We start from the raw sequence: 15,657 nt of genomic DNA, 5'->3' as shown, positions 1-15,657 counted from the left end.
GCCATTTCATCCCTGACACTGACTTCCCCCTCCCCTTCTCCTCCATCAGCCCTATTAAATGTGATAGCAGGGTGCAGACAGATGTCACATTTTGTCCTCTGTCCTTTCACTACACAGATTATGTTATTCATTTGAATAAAATATCTCTGCTCACAAAGCATAATGGGCCCTGTGAGGAATTCAATCATCTCGGATAATCATCATTATCAATAATGCCAGTTAATTACCATAACAATGAGCAAGGTAATAAATGATGATGTCAAGGCAGAGCTACCAGGTTCAGGAAACAATGAAGAAAGAAAGCACTTCTTCTCTTCAGAAGTCCTATGAATATCACCTCAGTAAGGTTCTACAAAATCTCTATGAAAGAAGTCATTTCAATATACCGCCACATAAAAAGATATAAAAATTGCAAATAATAATGTTACTCATCTAAAATATTAAGAAGCTGCTGGTAGATATTGAGGCCAGATACTTAAGACAATTTATCCAAGCATGTTATGTGTACAGTGGCAGTAAGGTGAGTAAATGGCAGAAGAAAAAAAAAGGTTTTAGCTGCACTCCTGTACCATAGCTGTTGGTGTTAACTTGAGAAATTGTGATAGTTTACAATCACAATTTCTTGATCTTGATCACTCCATGGTCAAAGCTGTATATCAGACTTCAAGTCCATACATTTCTTAGTCTAACAAGTACTACTTAAAATGAAAAAAAACAGGGACAAATAAAATCAACGGTCAGAGAATGTGCATGTGCAAGCTTAAGGCATCTTAAAAGTGGTCTGTGTTTGAACAACATCACAAAGCACTTTAGAAAAGCATGACACCCACATGTTTATTTTGTGTCAGACTACAGGAATGCAGTGTGTGCGTGAAAGGGGTTTATGCTATCACTTTGGTGCCAGTAAACAAGAGTTGCGTCACATTATTTTAAGACGAAATGTAGGTGTTTTAGAAATCCAAAGGACACCAACTTCTGTTTTTTGCTCTTGCCAGATACAAACACATGGTGTTTTGAGCAACAGAAGTCCTACATACCCAATCAGGTCTGCCTTGTTGTCTCCAAAAGCAACAAATGTTTTCAATGGGTGACAGGTTGCAATTTTATATTATTCATCAACTGTTACCCTTGAGCTTTAAGAGAAATATCCTTTCATAAGACTCTGAAATGCACTAAAACATTTTTTTTAAAAACAACCGTTTTTATTATTATTATTTTTAATAAAATAGAAACATTTATCAAGTTCAACAATTAATATCTGAACTCCTTACAATTTATTGTGAGCAATATATTGCAACTCTGAGTTTATTTCTACTTTAAGTTATAATGTAGCTGGTCAAAAGTTAGACATCACCACCACCATAAATGGACAAAAGAAAAAAGTAAGACTGGACAAACATGAACCATCCACCAGGCAAGCAGCTCCAAGTTTCAGGTGCAGCTCAATTAATATGAATAGTATCAACAAAGTATTTATCACTGGAATTTATATTAAAAAACAAACCTCATACAATTAGTTTACATGATACCTACTAAATGGATATCTAATACAGACATGTCACCCTAAAAAGAATACTTATGTACTGCATGATTTATGCAATCACTTCTTTTTTGCACAAATCACTTCATGAATGCTGCATGGTGCAAAGTCACTCACTGTGTAGCTTTGCTTAGTTGTTTATAAAGCCCAGGTTGCTTTAAGAGTCTGCTGTAAGCTACAGTTATGCTTGTTGCACCTTTTCCTTCCACTCAATTTTCCAGTTGTAGCAAGCCTGTTTGGACACCAGTATCTGGTGTAGCTATGTGTTATTGGGAGTATTATTTTCATCTTAATTCAACATCACAAGTAGTTTATTCACATGAGCACCCAGCTATATTAATTTTTGACAAACTATATTTTTGGGCTTTTATGAGCAATACCCTTAATCAACAAAAATAAATACAACATTAAAATAAATCACTTGGTGTGAAATAAACCCATGAGTTTCACTTTTTTTAATCACATCATGGAAATTAAATCAAGTTTTCAATAACATTATTGAGATGTCCCTTTAGATCCAAGGAGCAACCAAAAAAAAAATAAAAAATAAAAAATCAAAGACAAATATGTCAATCAAAACTGCAGTCAAAGTGGTGGGCCTCAAGCATGAAGAGTGAGGAAAGGTGGTGGAGTGGTGAGTGTGCAATAAGGCGTTACAAAGCAGAGTATGAAACGGAGCATCGGGTTATTTGATCTGTTGTTTTCACAAATGCAACACACTTTTAAAACACTTATTTATTATGACACTTACAGATTTGGCAGTGGCCGAGATGTACTGGACCACCATCTCACGTTTGATGCCCAGTTCCTTCCCACGCAGAGGGGCTTTACGATCCTCATTGAGGTTCATGTCCTCCTAAAAGAAACAAAGAAGTGAAGCTGATTAAACTCTTCAAACTTTTTCAAGGTTGCATTGAAAAGGGCACAAACACACAAAAAAAACATGTTCCCTCGATTGTAGCATTTGTTCATTTCTTTTTTTATTCTATAACATTAATTAGCACGGCAAAGAAAAAAAATTTGAAGAAATTTTATGCAGCTGTAGTTGATCCCAATAATCACATAACCCAAAAAATTCTGCAATTTCTGTATTTGAAAACCTTGAACTCTGAACTGGATCATTTACAGTATAATAGGTTAATCAGAAAGTAGAAACCTTTGAGGCACAGAAAATTATTTTTCCATTTCCACAAGAACCCCTTTATATCAGATCTTGTCCCATACTTAAATTAATTCCCAACCGTGTTTCTTTGTTGAAGTCGCAGGCTGCGGCAGCGGAGTATAATGGCAGGAATAATTAGTCCTTGAAATAAAAGTAGAAAAAGGCAGCAGCAATAAAAAAATTAAAAAAAATACACTGCAACCCAACTCTGAACAGAAGAACAAAATCACACAACATGGCTTCTATTGAGGCCATGCAATCACAGCTGATAGGCTGGATAGGCAGTATCTACGTGTTATTGGGAGCATTATCTTCATGCTCCTTTAATTCGGCATCACAAAGAGTTCTTTCATGTGAGAGACATCAGAGGATAGAGTGAAGGCCGGACAGAGCACTAAAAGCTAGGGAATGACATGATGATTAGAATGGAGGAGAATGTTTATCAGAAGCACTCTCTCACAAAGAGATGGCTAGAATGAACAGAGAGGAAAAAACATCCTCCAGTGGGGATTCCACAAAGATGTGGAGGCATGCTGCCCTCTAGTGGACAGAAGGGAAACAATCTTTATCTATTACACTTCTGATTTCACACCGATTTCTCTACATCTGATGAAATGTCTAATTCACCTTGTAAATTATGTGCGTCATCAAATAAAAGCAATGTATTATACATAGGTTTTATTATCTTACCACAAGTAATCAGATTGAAATTGTTCAGCCTCATTTGTCTGCGAGGCATGGGCAGGAATCTCAACCACAGGCACTGTGACCTAAATTCCTTTAACTACATTTCCTCCAGTAAATACCCTCTGAGCAAAAAAGAAAACCATTAACGTCTCTTGTGGAACTGGAAGAGGGGGAGAAAAAAAATGCAGCCGAAACTTTTTCATCACCCAGGGAAACCAGCAGGTTTTTTAATTAATCTTTGAACCCTGCTAATTTATCTGCTTAATTGGCATTCAATAAAGGAGGCAGAATGTGGCGGGGTGAGTACATTGCAGGCACGCAGAGGGGGGGCGGCGGGTTGCATGAGTAGTGAGCCTGCGGGACGTTTGTCAAGGGGCAAACTGGAGGAATGAGCCCTCCATGTTCAGCCTGCAAAATGATTAATGCTCTTTTATTAATTATACCCTCACAGGCAACATAAAAAGAGTCTCGATATATCAGGACTATTCTGCTGGTGTAACTAAAATGCCGTGATTTGAGCTTCTAGCGATGCCAGTAGACTAGACGAGCACTCCAGCTCGCTATCTTAACACCAGTCTGACAAACTCAAGTAAGAATTTATTAATACTGATCAGGGTGCTGTGCTCATACCAAACATAATTATACTGACAGTGTATTCAGGAAATCATCCTTCACACAGTGCTGTGACAAAGTATTTTCCCCCTGTAAGGTTTCTCTAGTTTTTACCTTTTTAATCACACTTAAATGTATCAGATATCAAAGGCAACTTTTAAATTATGTAGTCCTTTAAATGAAGATGGCTAACCAAATGACTGCTCGTCATATAACTGCATTCACTTCTCAAATTATGAATTATCTGTGCATGCCAATGTTGTTTTTGGTTACAGTTCCCTTCCAGGTCAGATAACTGCCAGAAATCACTTCAATAGAACCTTTCTGACAACATAAAGTAAGCAGCGTATCATATCCTAATATAAAGGCAAAGAAATTCACTCTCATCTATTAGTCTGGAAATGTTTATAAAAGTATTCTAACCACAGTGAAAGAAAGTATCCACAAATGGAGAGTTTTAAGGAGAAAATACATCAATAGAACACAAAAGCCCATGTTTCTGGGTGAATGGTGTGCTTCCCACGACATATGGCGGAAAACCTAAAGTCTTTCGAAAAATGTTATTTTTGTTTCAGGTTATCTTTGTCTGGCATTGCAATGGGTTTGATAATATAAAATATTTCAGTTTGACAAAAAAAGAAAGCAGAAGAAAATTGTAGGGGATAAAATGTTTTGACAGTTCTCTCCATCTAAGTAAAGAAATGTTTAATTTACAAAAACAAAGCTATTATGCATTTTACTAAATTCCTGAGTCCTCAATCACTACAACCTAAGAAAGCAGGTGTTTCCTCTCACCAAACCATATTCCCCAACCAAGCAATAAGTTTAAATAGCTACACTCAAGGCATGGCAGATCTTCACTGGGGATGAGGCTTAGCAGCTGTCTGATTATTTGGATCAGAGGTTTCAGGCAGCCACCAACAAGAGATAAATTAAAACTTTGCAACAAATTTTAGTTTATAAACCAACTTTGTTCCTCCATTTTTCTAAGTTGTACAACATTTTTAATGCAGAACTTTATCCTGAAGTTAAACTGCTAGGATGGAGTTTCATCTTGAACTGTATTGCATCAAACTGAACAGTTTCAAATTTGACTTGGACTTGTGCTCTAAAGACTTGAGGTCTTGGCCTTATTCTCTCATCTAAAATCAATATTTACTATTTAAAGATGTGACTATTAATGTCCTCTATTATTCTCTTCCCTTGAATCGCATCAACACTATATTATGCTTGTTAAATTTTCCTCCTTAGAAACCGTGTCCTGTTTATCTGTGCTACCCATAAATCCGTCCTACCTTGTGGTAACGCGCATGCGCACATCGATGCTATGTCACATACAGCTTACTCAGCAGATTTCTTATAAATACGTCCTACCTGTGGAAGTATTGTTTTATGTGTTTTATTTCATTAAAGATTACAGCAAGCTTTATTTGATTTATTTTATACCTGGCTTTCATTAAGTTGCTGTATTACTTCCTGTTTTTAGTTTGCATGACAGGCAGCTTGCAAATATATTTATAAATGGCTTTAGTTTGCCGTCTGCAAAGTCATTACTACTGTAAAATTGTGTTGTGGGCTATTTTGTTGCTATATTTTAAACTATTTTGATCTTAATCACGCTCTTTTTTATATTATTAAACTTTGCTAAATAGATGTTGGTAGAGGTACTATGTGGGATTGAAGATGTGTAATAGCCGTGTAATATTAACAATATCCTATCACTTCAGGAGCACAGTGACCTGCGTAATTCGGTGGACACATTGTGGCTGTGCTGCATATGATAACAGACATGCAACATATTAATGCGCAAAAAAGAGTTACAGTGAGCCGTTGTCTGCCTTTAATTCAATAAAAACGTGTTTCTGTCTGATACGGTTTTATTCTCACAAACACCTTTGTAACTTGTTGGGGTTTTGAATTAGAATTGACAATTAACGTACATCTTCAAATGCACCCAAGGCTTGAAAATCTATGAAGGGACTGTCGTAGAGAGAAATGTGGATCTGAGAAAAGTGGTTAAAAAAAAAATAAAAAATGTTTTGCTTCAATTGTGACAAATCAATTATTTTGTCCACTACTCTCAAGTTTGATCCATGAGAGGCATAAGGGCATATGCCATAATTCTCCTGTGGGCTGGTTTTAATGTCTTGGTGCAGAGTGGAAGTGCTGAGGGATCACAAAGGAGCTTATTACCCAGAGTGTTCATCCTGACAATGACACACCATAAAACACACATAAAACTTGAAACAAGCCACAGTAGTGCTGCAGTCCAACATTGTTACTGTGCTTCCATAAGCATCCCAACATGTTTTCACAAATTTGTGAAAATGAATTGCATTAGAAAAGTATTTGTTCTCGCGTTCAAAACAACAAAACTAAAAGTGTTTTTGCTGTAATTTTATGTGACCGATCAAATTAGAGTAGCATAATTGTGAAGTGGAAAGAGACTGAGAATATGTTTTTTCTAAATTTTGCATAAATAGGAATCTGAAAAGTGTGGTATGCTTTTGTGTCCAGCCCTCTTTATTTTAATATGTTTAAATAAACTAAATGCCTCCAGAAGTTAGCTAATCAACTAATGTAATCCATATGTATGTAATTAGTTCTGTGAAGCTTGAAGGTTTGTTAGAGAATAAACAATGTCATGAAGACAAGGAACACAGTAGAGAAGATTAAAGTTGGGTTTCAAAACAATATACCCGGCTATGAACATCCACTGGAGACCCACAGTGAAACATGGTGGTGGCAGTATCAGGCTGAGGGGATGTTTTTCTTCTAGAGGGACAGAAAAGCTGGCCAAAAGTTGATGTGAAGATGAATGGTTCTAAATGCAAATCACATCTGTCAGGATTGTCCCTAAACATACAACTAGAGCTAAAATGTCACCGTTTTAGATAAAAACAGTGACCTGTGTTGGAATGGCTAAGTCAGAGTATGTCCTGTCACCACGATCCAACCACGATGACTATAAACATGAACTGCTAAAAGTGGAGTTTGAAGACCTGGTGAGCTTTCTTATTATTTATTGAATCATTTTTTAATAATTTAATGAATTATATAAATTTTCACATAACTATATAAAAACAAATTTAATAAAAATGACAAAAGTCTACCAACACAACTTCACCATTGTGCTCCTGTAGCAGCACACCCTACCCACTGAATCTGGGGACAGGGTGGACTTCTAAGAATACACCACCCCATCCTGCAAATCATGAAGAAAGGAGGACGCAATTGGCAGCAGCCTTCGAATTCAGACAACCTTTGTAGCGTCGCTGCGATGTAATTGGCCTTCAAATGCTGCCTTCAAAGGACGCAGCTCCTGAATTTGAACACACACTTGTACTTCTAAAATCATAAAATACAAATAACACAGCCTTCATTGACTGACAGAATGCTAAAAACTTTGAGTACAAAACATTTTGAAATTAAATGAGATCAAGAGAACATTTGATTCCTTTATGTAGGATTTAAATGCAAACACATACAAGAAGAATTTGAGAGAAAAAATTTAATCTGGATTAGCTGTAGTTACTGGTCTCTTAGAAAACACTACATTTTATATAATGAGGAGACTGCACATATTATATTGTTTCAATCATAAAGTGTCACACATCATGCATTTGTGGTTTAGAGAAAAGCTTTACCCCCTCTAGGAGCTGATTGGAGCTATGCCATTCCTGAGATGAACATCTTTGATTGAAGCCCACTTCTTCCACACAGTTTTCTCCTCAGTGCGATAAAAATACTGGACATTTTTAACAGCTGATTTACTGCTGTGCATTGTGATGAGAGGCTCAGAATTCAAGCTGTGCATATCTAGCTAAATCCTGTGACAAATCACATAACTACACACTACACAATTACCGAGACAGCACATTGAAAGTTATTTGGATGCAATTTAAATCTCTGCACTTTCATGAATGCAGTCCTGCTCTCAATGATTAACTTCAAAAACTCTATAAAGTATTCATTTGCATTTCCTTACCACTAACTGAGAATTTATTCCTATATTTTGTCAGTTTGCTTTGAGGGCTGTTCAGTAATGGCTTATGGGCTATTACAGCATAGATATACACACCACAGAGGGGAAAAAAAATAAAAAATGTTCTCATGGTCATTAATGCACAGTTGGAGGTTGCGCTAATATGGCAAGGGTCAGCCCTTCAATTGTAGACAGCGAGATACCCAAGGCTAAAACATGCAAGAACAATCAATAGTGAAATGTGTGTAAAGTTAACAAAAAGTGTGTAAAACATAAAAGGAAAACTGAAAAAATATCTGAGATGACAAAATGCATGTCAAAGTTTGTGATTATTAGCATAAAATATAGAAAAACCTACCCACCAGCTATTTTCTGGGTGCAACATCAAAGCAGGAGAGTTTTTAGTTTATAGAAGCGGGATTGGAATAGTCAGTACATAAGTAAATAACCTTTTTTCTTTCCCCCCCTTTTCAATTTCATTACCGTAATTATAACTCTGAACCCCAAGTGTCAAGACCTGTCAAATGTCAGACCAGCAAACATGCCTTTTGTGTCATCTGTCACTGAGCAAATTGAAGCCTGGGTGTAATGTCACGCTGCTGTGAGCACAAACATAGTAATTGAGAGGTGAAGTGAGTGACAGGGATGAGTGCCTGGGCAAAAAAAAAAAAAAAAACAGTGAACACAGGCCTGATGAAAACTCTGAGCTCTGATCATATTTCTCTGGCCCTGGCGATTGAGAGCATTGTACGAGAAACACACACACACACACACACACACACACACACACACACACACACACACACACACACACACACACACACACACACACACACACACACACACACACACACACACACACACACACACACACACACACACACACACACACACACACACAGCAAGTCATTCAGATGCACTATAGACAATAGAGCACACAACCTATGAAATAAAGCTAGAGTAATTCAGCTTCTCACTTCAAAGAGATGGGGTGAAAGCTTTTCAGATTTCAGTCCCGCAGCACACAAGGCCAGAAATGCACAAACGTGACATCTCTGACCCCAGAGAAGAGTGAGAAGTAAAGCTGATATTTAGCCATTTAAATCCAAAACTGAAAACCATATTTAAAATGTCTTATACTAAATCTGTCAGCAAATGGCATAAAAACCAACAACAAAAAAATGTTAAATCTAAATCCTTGTGCCAAAGATCCTTTTGTTCTAAGAACAATGGTTTTACAAACATGACAGTGTCAAATGGTTGCATTTGATGCTGTGAGTCATTGCTGCTGTAAGAAAATATGGGCCTTGGATGCAGTTTATTTGCAACTCTCAATGCAGAATGAGATTAGCAATCGCTTTCGGTCCTTGGAGAGTTGTTTTACTGCAAGGCTCATGCAAATATGCAACCGAGTTCACAAAGCTCTGCAGTTGTCTTAGGCTGCATATCACAACTTGTTGACTGTGTTCCAAAGCTCCTCTGGATATTCACATATGAATGTGAGTGCCTTTCAAAAATGTTCATACCCCTGTTCAATTATATTTTGGTTAGTTACAAGTTTAATGGAGGTTATTGAACTTTTACAAGATCAACACAAAGCAGAGCACAGTAGCTAAATGAAAGGAAAAAAAATGATTGATCAATCATTTCCAGGATTTTAAAAAATAAATAAATCTAAATTAAAGACCACAACAGACTGTTATGAAGAAAGTTGTGGAGAATTGTAATGCAGTGTTAATAAAATAATATCCAAAACTTAAAGTATAGAAGTAGAGAAGTAGAGCCCATCAGCACCAAAAAAATTTAATGGAGTGACTACTTTGCAAACACCAGCCAAAAGTGTGTCATGTACAAATCCCAAGCTAAATTTTCTGTCAAATAATTTAAATATGCTCTGCAAAAAATTGCAAATAATTTGAATTCAAGTAAAACAGAAAAATAATGGTCCACTATGGCTCAAACTCAATCAATATGGCAGGAGAACATGAGATTTAAGGGCATCAAAGTTAATTCATGTCACCCATTTTGAGTATTTTCTATTTGTCACAAATGTGAAAAACTACGTATCATTTTCCTGAGGTCCCATTTTTAGTTTGTCTATCACATAAAAAATGCTTCCAATAAAATACACTGAAGTTTGTTTCTGCAATTCAACAAAATATGAAAATGTTCAAGGGGTTGTAACACTTCAGCAAGGCAATGCATGTCAGACAACCCAAACGATAAAACCTGACTCAATTTGGGGGACATTACTGGTTGGAGTTCAAGCACTGAGATGAGGAAGCACAAAAGAGATGATGGTGAAAGCCTGAGGACAAGAGCTGACAGTAGCAACACTCAGGCTTCTACAGCTATGATGAAAGAAAAGAATGTGGATGGAAGCCTGAATGCCACACTCTGGAGGCAGCATTGTAGGGGCTGCACAATGGCAGACAAGTGAATGGATGGCTTCATGATATATAAAAGCACAGAAGATCCTTTTTTTATGCTGGACACAGACAGAACAACAGGATCAAAAGTAGAAGTGAGCAGGTGATTGTATTACTATCAGACAAAGAGCATGTCAGTGATGCATCATTCAACATCCAACAAAACACTGGTATGACTATTTTAAAATGTGCATCAGTAGCAACCCTAAAATTGTTTTTAATACTTTAAAAATACATCTAGAAGTTAGAAAAGGATGTTTGCTTCATTTCATGATTTAATAACTAAATGAAAGAAAAACTACTTTAAAAGCACTGAAGTGTTTTGGGTTTAAAATACACCAACAAAGTACAGTAAACAGTTTATAAAAGGATTATAATTCAAGGTGGAAGAACTAAAACTGGATTTTCTGTACTTCCAGAAACTGTAAAGCAAAAGTCTCCCCCCTGAAGGACAACCATGCATTGTGGGCATAAAAGCAACTGATTATGTCATGGTCAAAGGTTAAAACATGACTCAGTCTAGTTGTACTTTGAATTAAAGAAAGTGTACAAGCTGTAAAAGAAGTCATTTAATTTTTTTTGGACCAAGGCCATGACGCCAAAAGAAAAAGAAAAAGTCTTTGGCTTTTGACAGAAAGTTGTCAGAATGACTGCTATTTGTAGCTTTACTAAAACAAAGAAATACATTTTATGAAGCGTTATTCAGGTTCCTGGAAGCATTCAGAGGTCAGGCAATGTGAAACAGTGCTCGGTTGGTTTCGTGTAAATGTCGACACTGCTTAGGTGCACATTTTTTATGCGAGTAATTTTTGAAAGTAATTTTGAATAACAAGAAAACGGGTCTCATCGAGGGGCCCCAGCAGACTGATAAGACCAAGAAGTATATTAAAAGCTCCACATTACCAGTTCTAATGAATGTAGAATATTTCCTTTGTTTGTCTTTATGAGTTTATGGTAGCTTTAAGGTATTGTACTGCCTCGTAAGCAACAAATTACTTCTGTGATGAGAAATACATTTCTTGACCCCGGTCTAGCTAAATGAAACTTTTGAGCCACAAATATTACATAAACATTTGAAAAAAGTGTTTCATAGACGGTATCAATAATTACCGACTTATTTTTCTGTTATAAAAATCAGTGTCACTGCCAAACTGGAGGCGCGACTTTTCCTGTTTTATCAACAATGTTCACTCCACGTCGTTTATTTTTAAGCAGTTATGTGACACATTGGCAAAACCTTGATCTGCTACTGAACAAGTTACTCGGCAGATTGTAGCTTGGTAACCTTACAGTGAGTGAGTTGCAAGGTAACCAAAGTGCGGGTTAGTTGATCCCACCCACCTTGCTTAGCTGGCAGTGAGGTGTTGAGTGGCTAAAGCAGGGGTGGGCAACTCCAGGCCACGAGGGCCGGTCTCCTGCAACTTTCAGATGCGTCTCTACTTCAGCACACCCGAGTCAAATAATGAGGTTATTAGCAGGACTCTGGAGAACCTGACTGCACTTCGGAGGTGATTCAGTGATTTAATTCAGCTGTGTTGGACCAGAGAGGCATCCAAGAGTTGCAAGACACCGGCTCTCGAGGACCAGGATAGCCTACCCCTAGGCTAAAGGCTTTCTTCTGCCTACATTCCTCATAATGCTTTGCATTTCTGGATCAGAGTTCAGTTACCGACTAATTGTCGATCTCTTACAAATAACAACAATAATTTTTAATAAATATCTATGGAAAATGTGCTTTAAATGAATGAAAATTATATAAAACGGCAGAGAAGGGGAAAGTCATTCCAGTGTTGAGAAAGTGCAAAATCCAGAGATACTTGTCAGAGGCTCTCAAAAACAGAGGAAAGCTTCACTTTTTTTTAACATCAATCCATGTTATCTTCCACTCAATTCGGGGTTAAGTCGTTGGGAAGCTCCAGACTTCCCCTAGTCACAAATTAAAAGGCATTTAAATCCTTGATGACACATGCATCAATCTCTGTTTTGCACAGCACAAAAGAATGAAAACTACAATACTGCTTTCTGAAAAAAAGAACTGAGTTACTGCTCTGTCCAGCCTCCTGAGGAATCTCCTGACTTTTGATGGTTGGGTGAGGGGGTTGAAAAAAATAACATGGACTGCCGGCATTACATGAATCTGTCTTGGCCTGTGCCATTTACCACACCGAGGACTACTAGGAAAACAGCCTGAAGGCATACAACACCAACAGACTCCAGAAATTGATTAAGCCGGCTCAGACCTGGGTGGAGGCGAGCCATCTGTATGCAGTGAAGGATATTTTCAAAACTTCTCTCTCCATCACCGACGATGTCTCCTGCCCACTAAACAGCATCCTGGCATGCCTGGAAACTCACACTGACTAATTCCCAAAACTGGAATGGAATTAGTTAATCTGTGTTCACGTGTTTAACAACAATTATCTCAACTTGCATCACAATTTGATTTATATTTTTAATAAACTTTTCAATCATCTGAGCTTTAGTTTTTGGGTAATATTTTCACTCTTTAACTTCATGGTAAATTTGTCCTGATTTAGTCTGACATATTTTGTTGTTTCTTTTTTTTAAGGCCAACATTTGTACGGAAAAATAAAGTCTTAATAATGGAATTATAATGGAGTGTATAGTGTTATCAAAATTAGCTTTTTTTGCCAAGTTTATGTGCATAAACAAGGAATTTCACTTTAAACAGACATCGAATATAAATATGCAAACTTTTAGGAGCATAAAAATACAACACTATGTATATATAAATATATACATAATTTACATGCTAAAATATAGTGCAAATATGCATATATTGTTTTACAACACAGTAGCTAACTACTCTGGCTGTACGGTGTTCATTCTGTCAATTGGATTAACAGCCTGAGGGAGGAAACTGTCTCTGTGGCAGCTGGTTTTTGGATATGTGGGGTCTGAAGTGATATTATCTGCTGGTTAGGTACGACATAAATTATTACTCATCCATTAACCAGGCTACTGCATTCATCGTAGTTTGATAATAAATAGAAAGCGCAAACATCAACAACTTTTACTCACACACATAATAAGAAATCACAAAATTGAGGCAGTTATGCTGACCTAAATCTTGCATGGTTATTTTGTTATTGAGCAAATAATAATAAAAATCATTTTGTATTTTTAATAAAAAATATATATATTTTTTGTGGTTTACATGAGCTTTTAACAAGACAATTTTGGTCTTCATGGCAACAAGTTTGGGCAGCTTCTTTAAGGTCATGAATTATATTCAAGATCTGAAAGTTTTCTGATCCTCTATAATATTGATTTATAAAGAAATGAGTTAGAGTTGACTATGTAAATCTACTATTTTCACAAATGTACGTCAATACTTTTCAGCATCAGTTTAATCTGACCTTGATTGATCACTAAGCCATATTTTCATTTTTGCCTCTAAGCAGTTGGAAAAAGCCATGTCAACTCAAAAATGTAAATCATTTTCATATTAACACCGTTTTACACACTAAATGAAATCTGCAGTAAAACAAGAAAGCATGAATACATCTTTTCAAAATGAACTTCTACATACTGTTTATATGAAACATTCTAAATTGGACTTTTTTATTGAGTGAACTTAAGAGCCGTAATATCAAGATTAAATGACGGAGAAGAAGGAAAACAAAGCTTACCATCATCTTCTCAAAGAGGTCAACTATTTCTTTTTCTGAGAGGTTCATGGATCTCTCGTCAAAGAAAGGCTGCGGCAGAGGGAGTTCGGCTTGGGTAGAGAAGGGATCAGTCGGGTGTTGAATAAAAGGCTTCTCCTTCTTTGCACCAGTTTTCCTAAAACTTGTTATACGATCACGCTGCAAGAAAACAACAGTTGAGAAGTGAAAATATTGCAACAAGTCTGTTTAATAGGAAAGAAAATAGTCTAGGCTGCCTGGAAAAAAAACTTCCTGTACTTTAGAAGGTTGGAAAATGTCCTGATAGCAGGACTTAGTTCTGCACAATTTACTGTAAACTTTAAACACCACTATTGTAAGGACAGCTAAAAAGTCCTCATAATAGGGGTGAGGACCTATTGCGTCTGCAAAGTGAAGGGAAATCAGAAACTTTAAAACCTGATGTAAAACAGTACAATTTTTAATTCTTAAAATTGAAAAGAAATACAAAACAAATTTTAAATAGCATCAAACATGATAAGATTCCATTAGACATCTTCAGACTTTACTTACCATCAGATTTGATATAATTACCTGTTTTGTTCTGTTTTTTGTAAGTCAAGGACAAAAAATTAAATACAACTTGTGTGCGATTAAAAACATTCCTTATTAAATTCATCAGTTAATTAAATGAATAAATCTGGGAAAGTTCAGCTCTGAGTAGAAAACATACATGGGACACATGCAGAGAGGATGACCGTTAGGTTTACTTAGTAATGGGTAAGTAGGGATAGGGGCTGTCATGCAAATGAGATGAGAATGAAATATGACTCAATGGATCAAATGTACTCCATGTTTACAGTATTTGTTAGAAACAATGAAGGATAATAAATCAGCTTTAATTCTAGCGACATCACTGTAAGAAATCAAGGAGGTTTTTGGCTATGTTCCATTTCCTCACCACTGGTAAACATTTGAACGTGAGTTTCAATATGCATCACTATGTGCCAAGTTTTGTCTTGTTGTTACAGGTTTTTTTACGGTGAGCTTTTTTTCCACTTCCTTGTGACTGAGCATGGTGGCAGATAAACTTCATTTGCTTGCGCTCCAATTATATTAAAGATTTTATGTATTAATTGTGGTAATGACAACAATTCAAAATGGAAGTCTGCAATCCCTCTTTTGAAACTCCAGAGTGAGCGGTAAATGTCTGATTGAAGTTAGATTTACACACTCAGTTTTAAAGCCATAAACATATTTTTTCCCACAGCAGTAGTTTACAGGCTACAATTAGCAATTGCATTTTTGTTTCTTTTGGTTCTGTTTTGATTAATTAAATAATTAGCAAACTGATCCTAGTTTGACTCATAATGATTATTAAAATTAAAGTATTTACAAATTCCTGAATGCATTTGTCCATTTTTAATAGTTGATCCTGAGAAATATAAAGAAATCTATCCTTTAAGGTAGTTTATTGGGGGAAAAAATCCATCCAGTGTTAAATTCGTCTTTAAAATGATCTTTGTAATATAGTATGAAAATAATACAGTTACAAGGAATTAAACAGCTGTTTAATAGTAAAAAGTTGGGCACATTTGATCCATCCACAGGTG

The 15,657-nt window shown here is 36.3% G+C and overlaps 1 protein-coding gene across 6 annotated transcripts in view; it reads right to left on the bottom strand.

Moving 5' to 3' along the window:
- The window catches only part of LOC129360700 (protein diaphanous homolog 2-like), a 431,171-nt gene that overhangs the window by 397,546 nt on the left and 17,968 nt on the right, over positions 1–15,657 (bottom strand). For all 6 annotated transcript variants that reach the window (XM_055031060.1, XM_055031065.1, XM_055031064.1 and 3 more), the window contains 2 exons: positions 14,069–14,245; positions 2,292–2,396 (listed from right to left, as the gene is read on the bottom strand). In XM_055031060.1, coding sequence (XP_054887035.1) covers positions 2,292–2,396; positions 14,069–14,245 — 282 coding nt within the window. The remainder of the gene's footprint in view (positions 1–2,291; positions 2,397–14,068; positions 14,246–15,657) is intronic.

This window comes from Poeciliopsis prolifica, unplaced genomic scaffold, assembly GCF_027474105.1.
Source record: "Poeciliopsis prolifica strain line A6 unplaced genomic scaffold, Auburn_PproV2 SCAFFOLD006, whole genome shotgun sequence".
Lineage (NCBI taxonomy): Eukaryota > Metazoa > Chordata > Actinopteri > Cyprinodontiformes > Poeciliidae > Poeciliopsis > Poeciliopsis prolifica.
The sequence above is the reverse complement of the archived record's forward strand: the minus strand, read 5'-3'. Positions and strand labels throughout refer to the sequence as shown.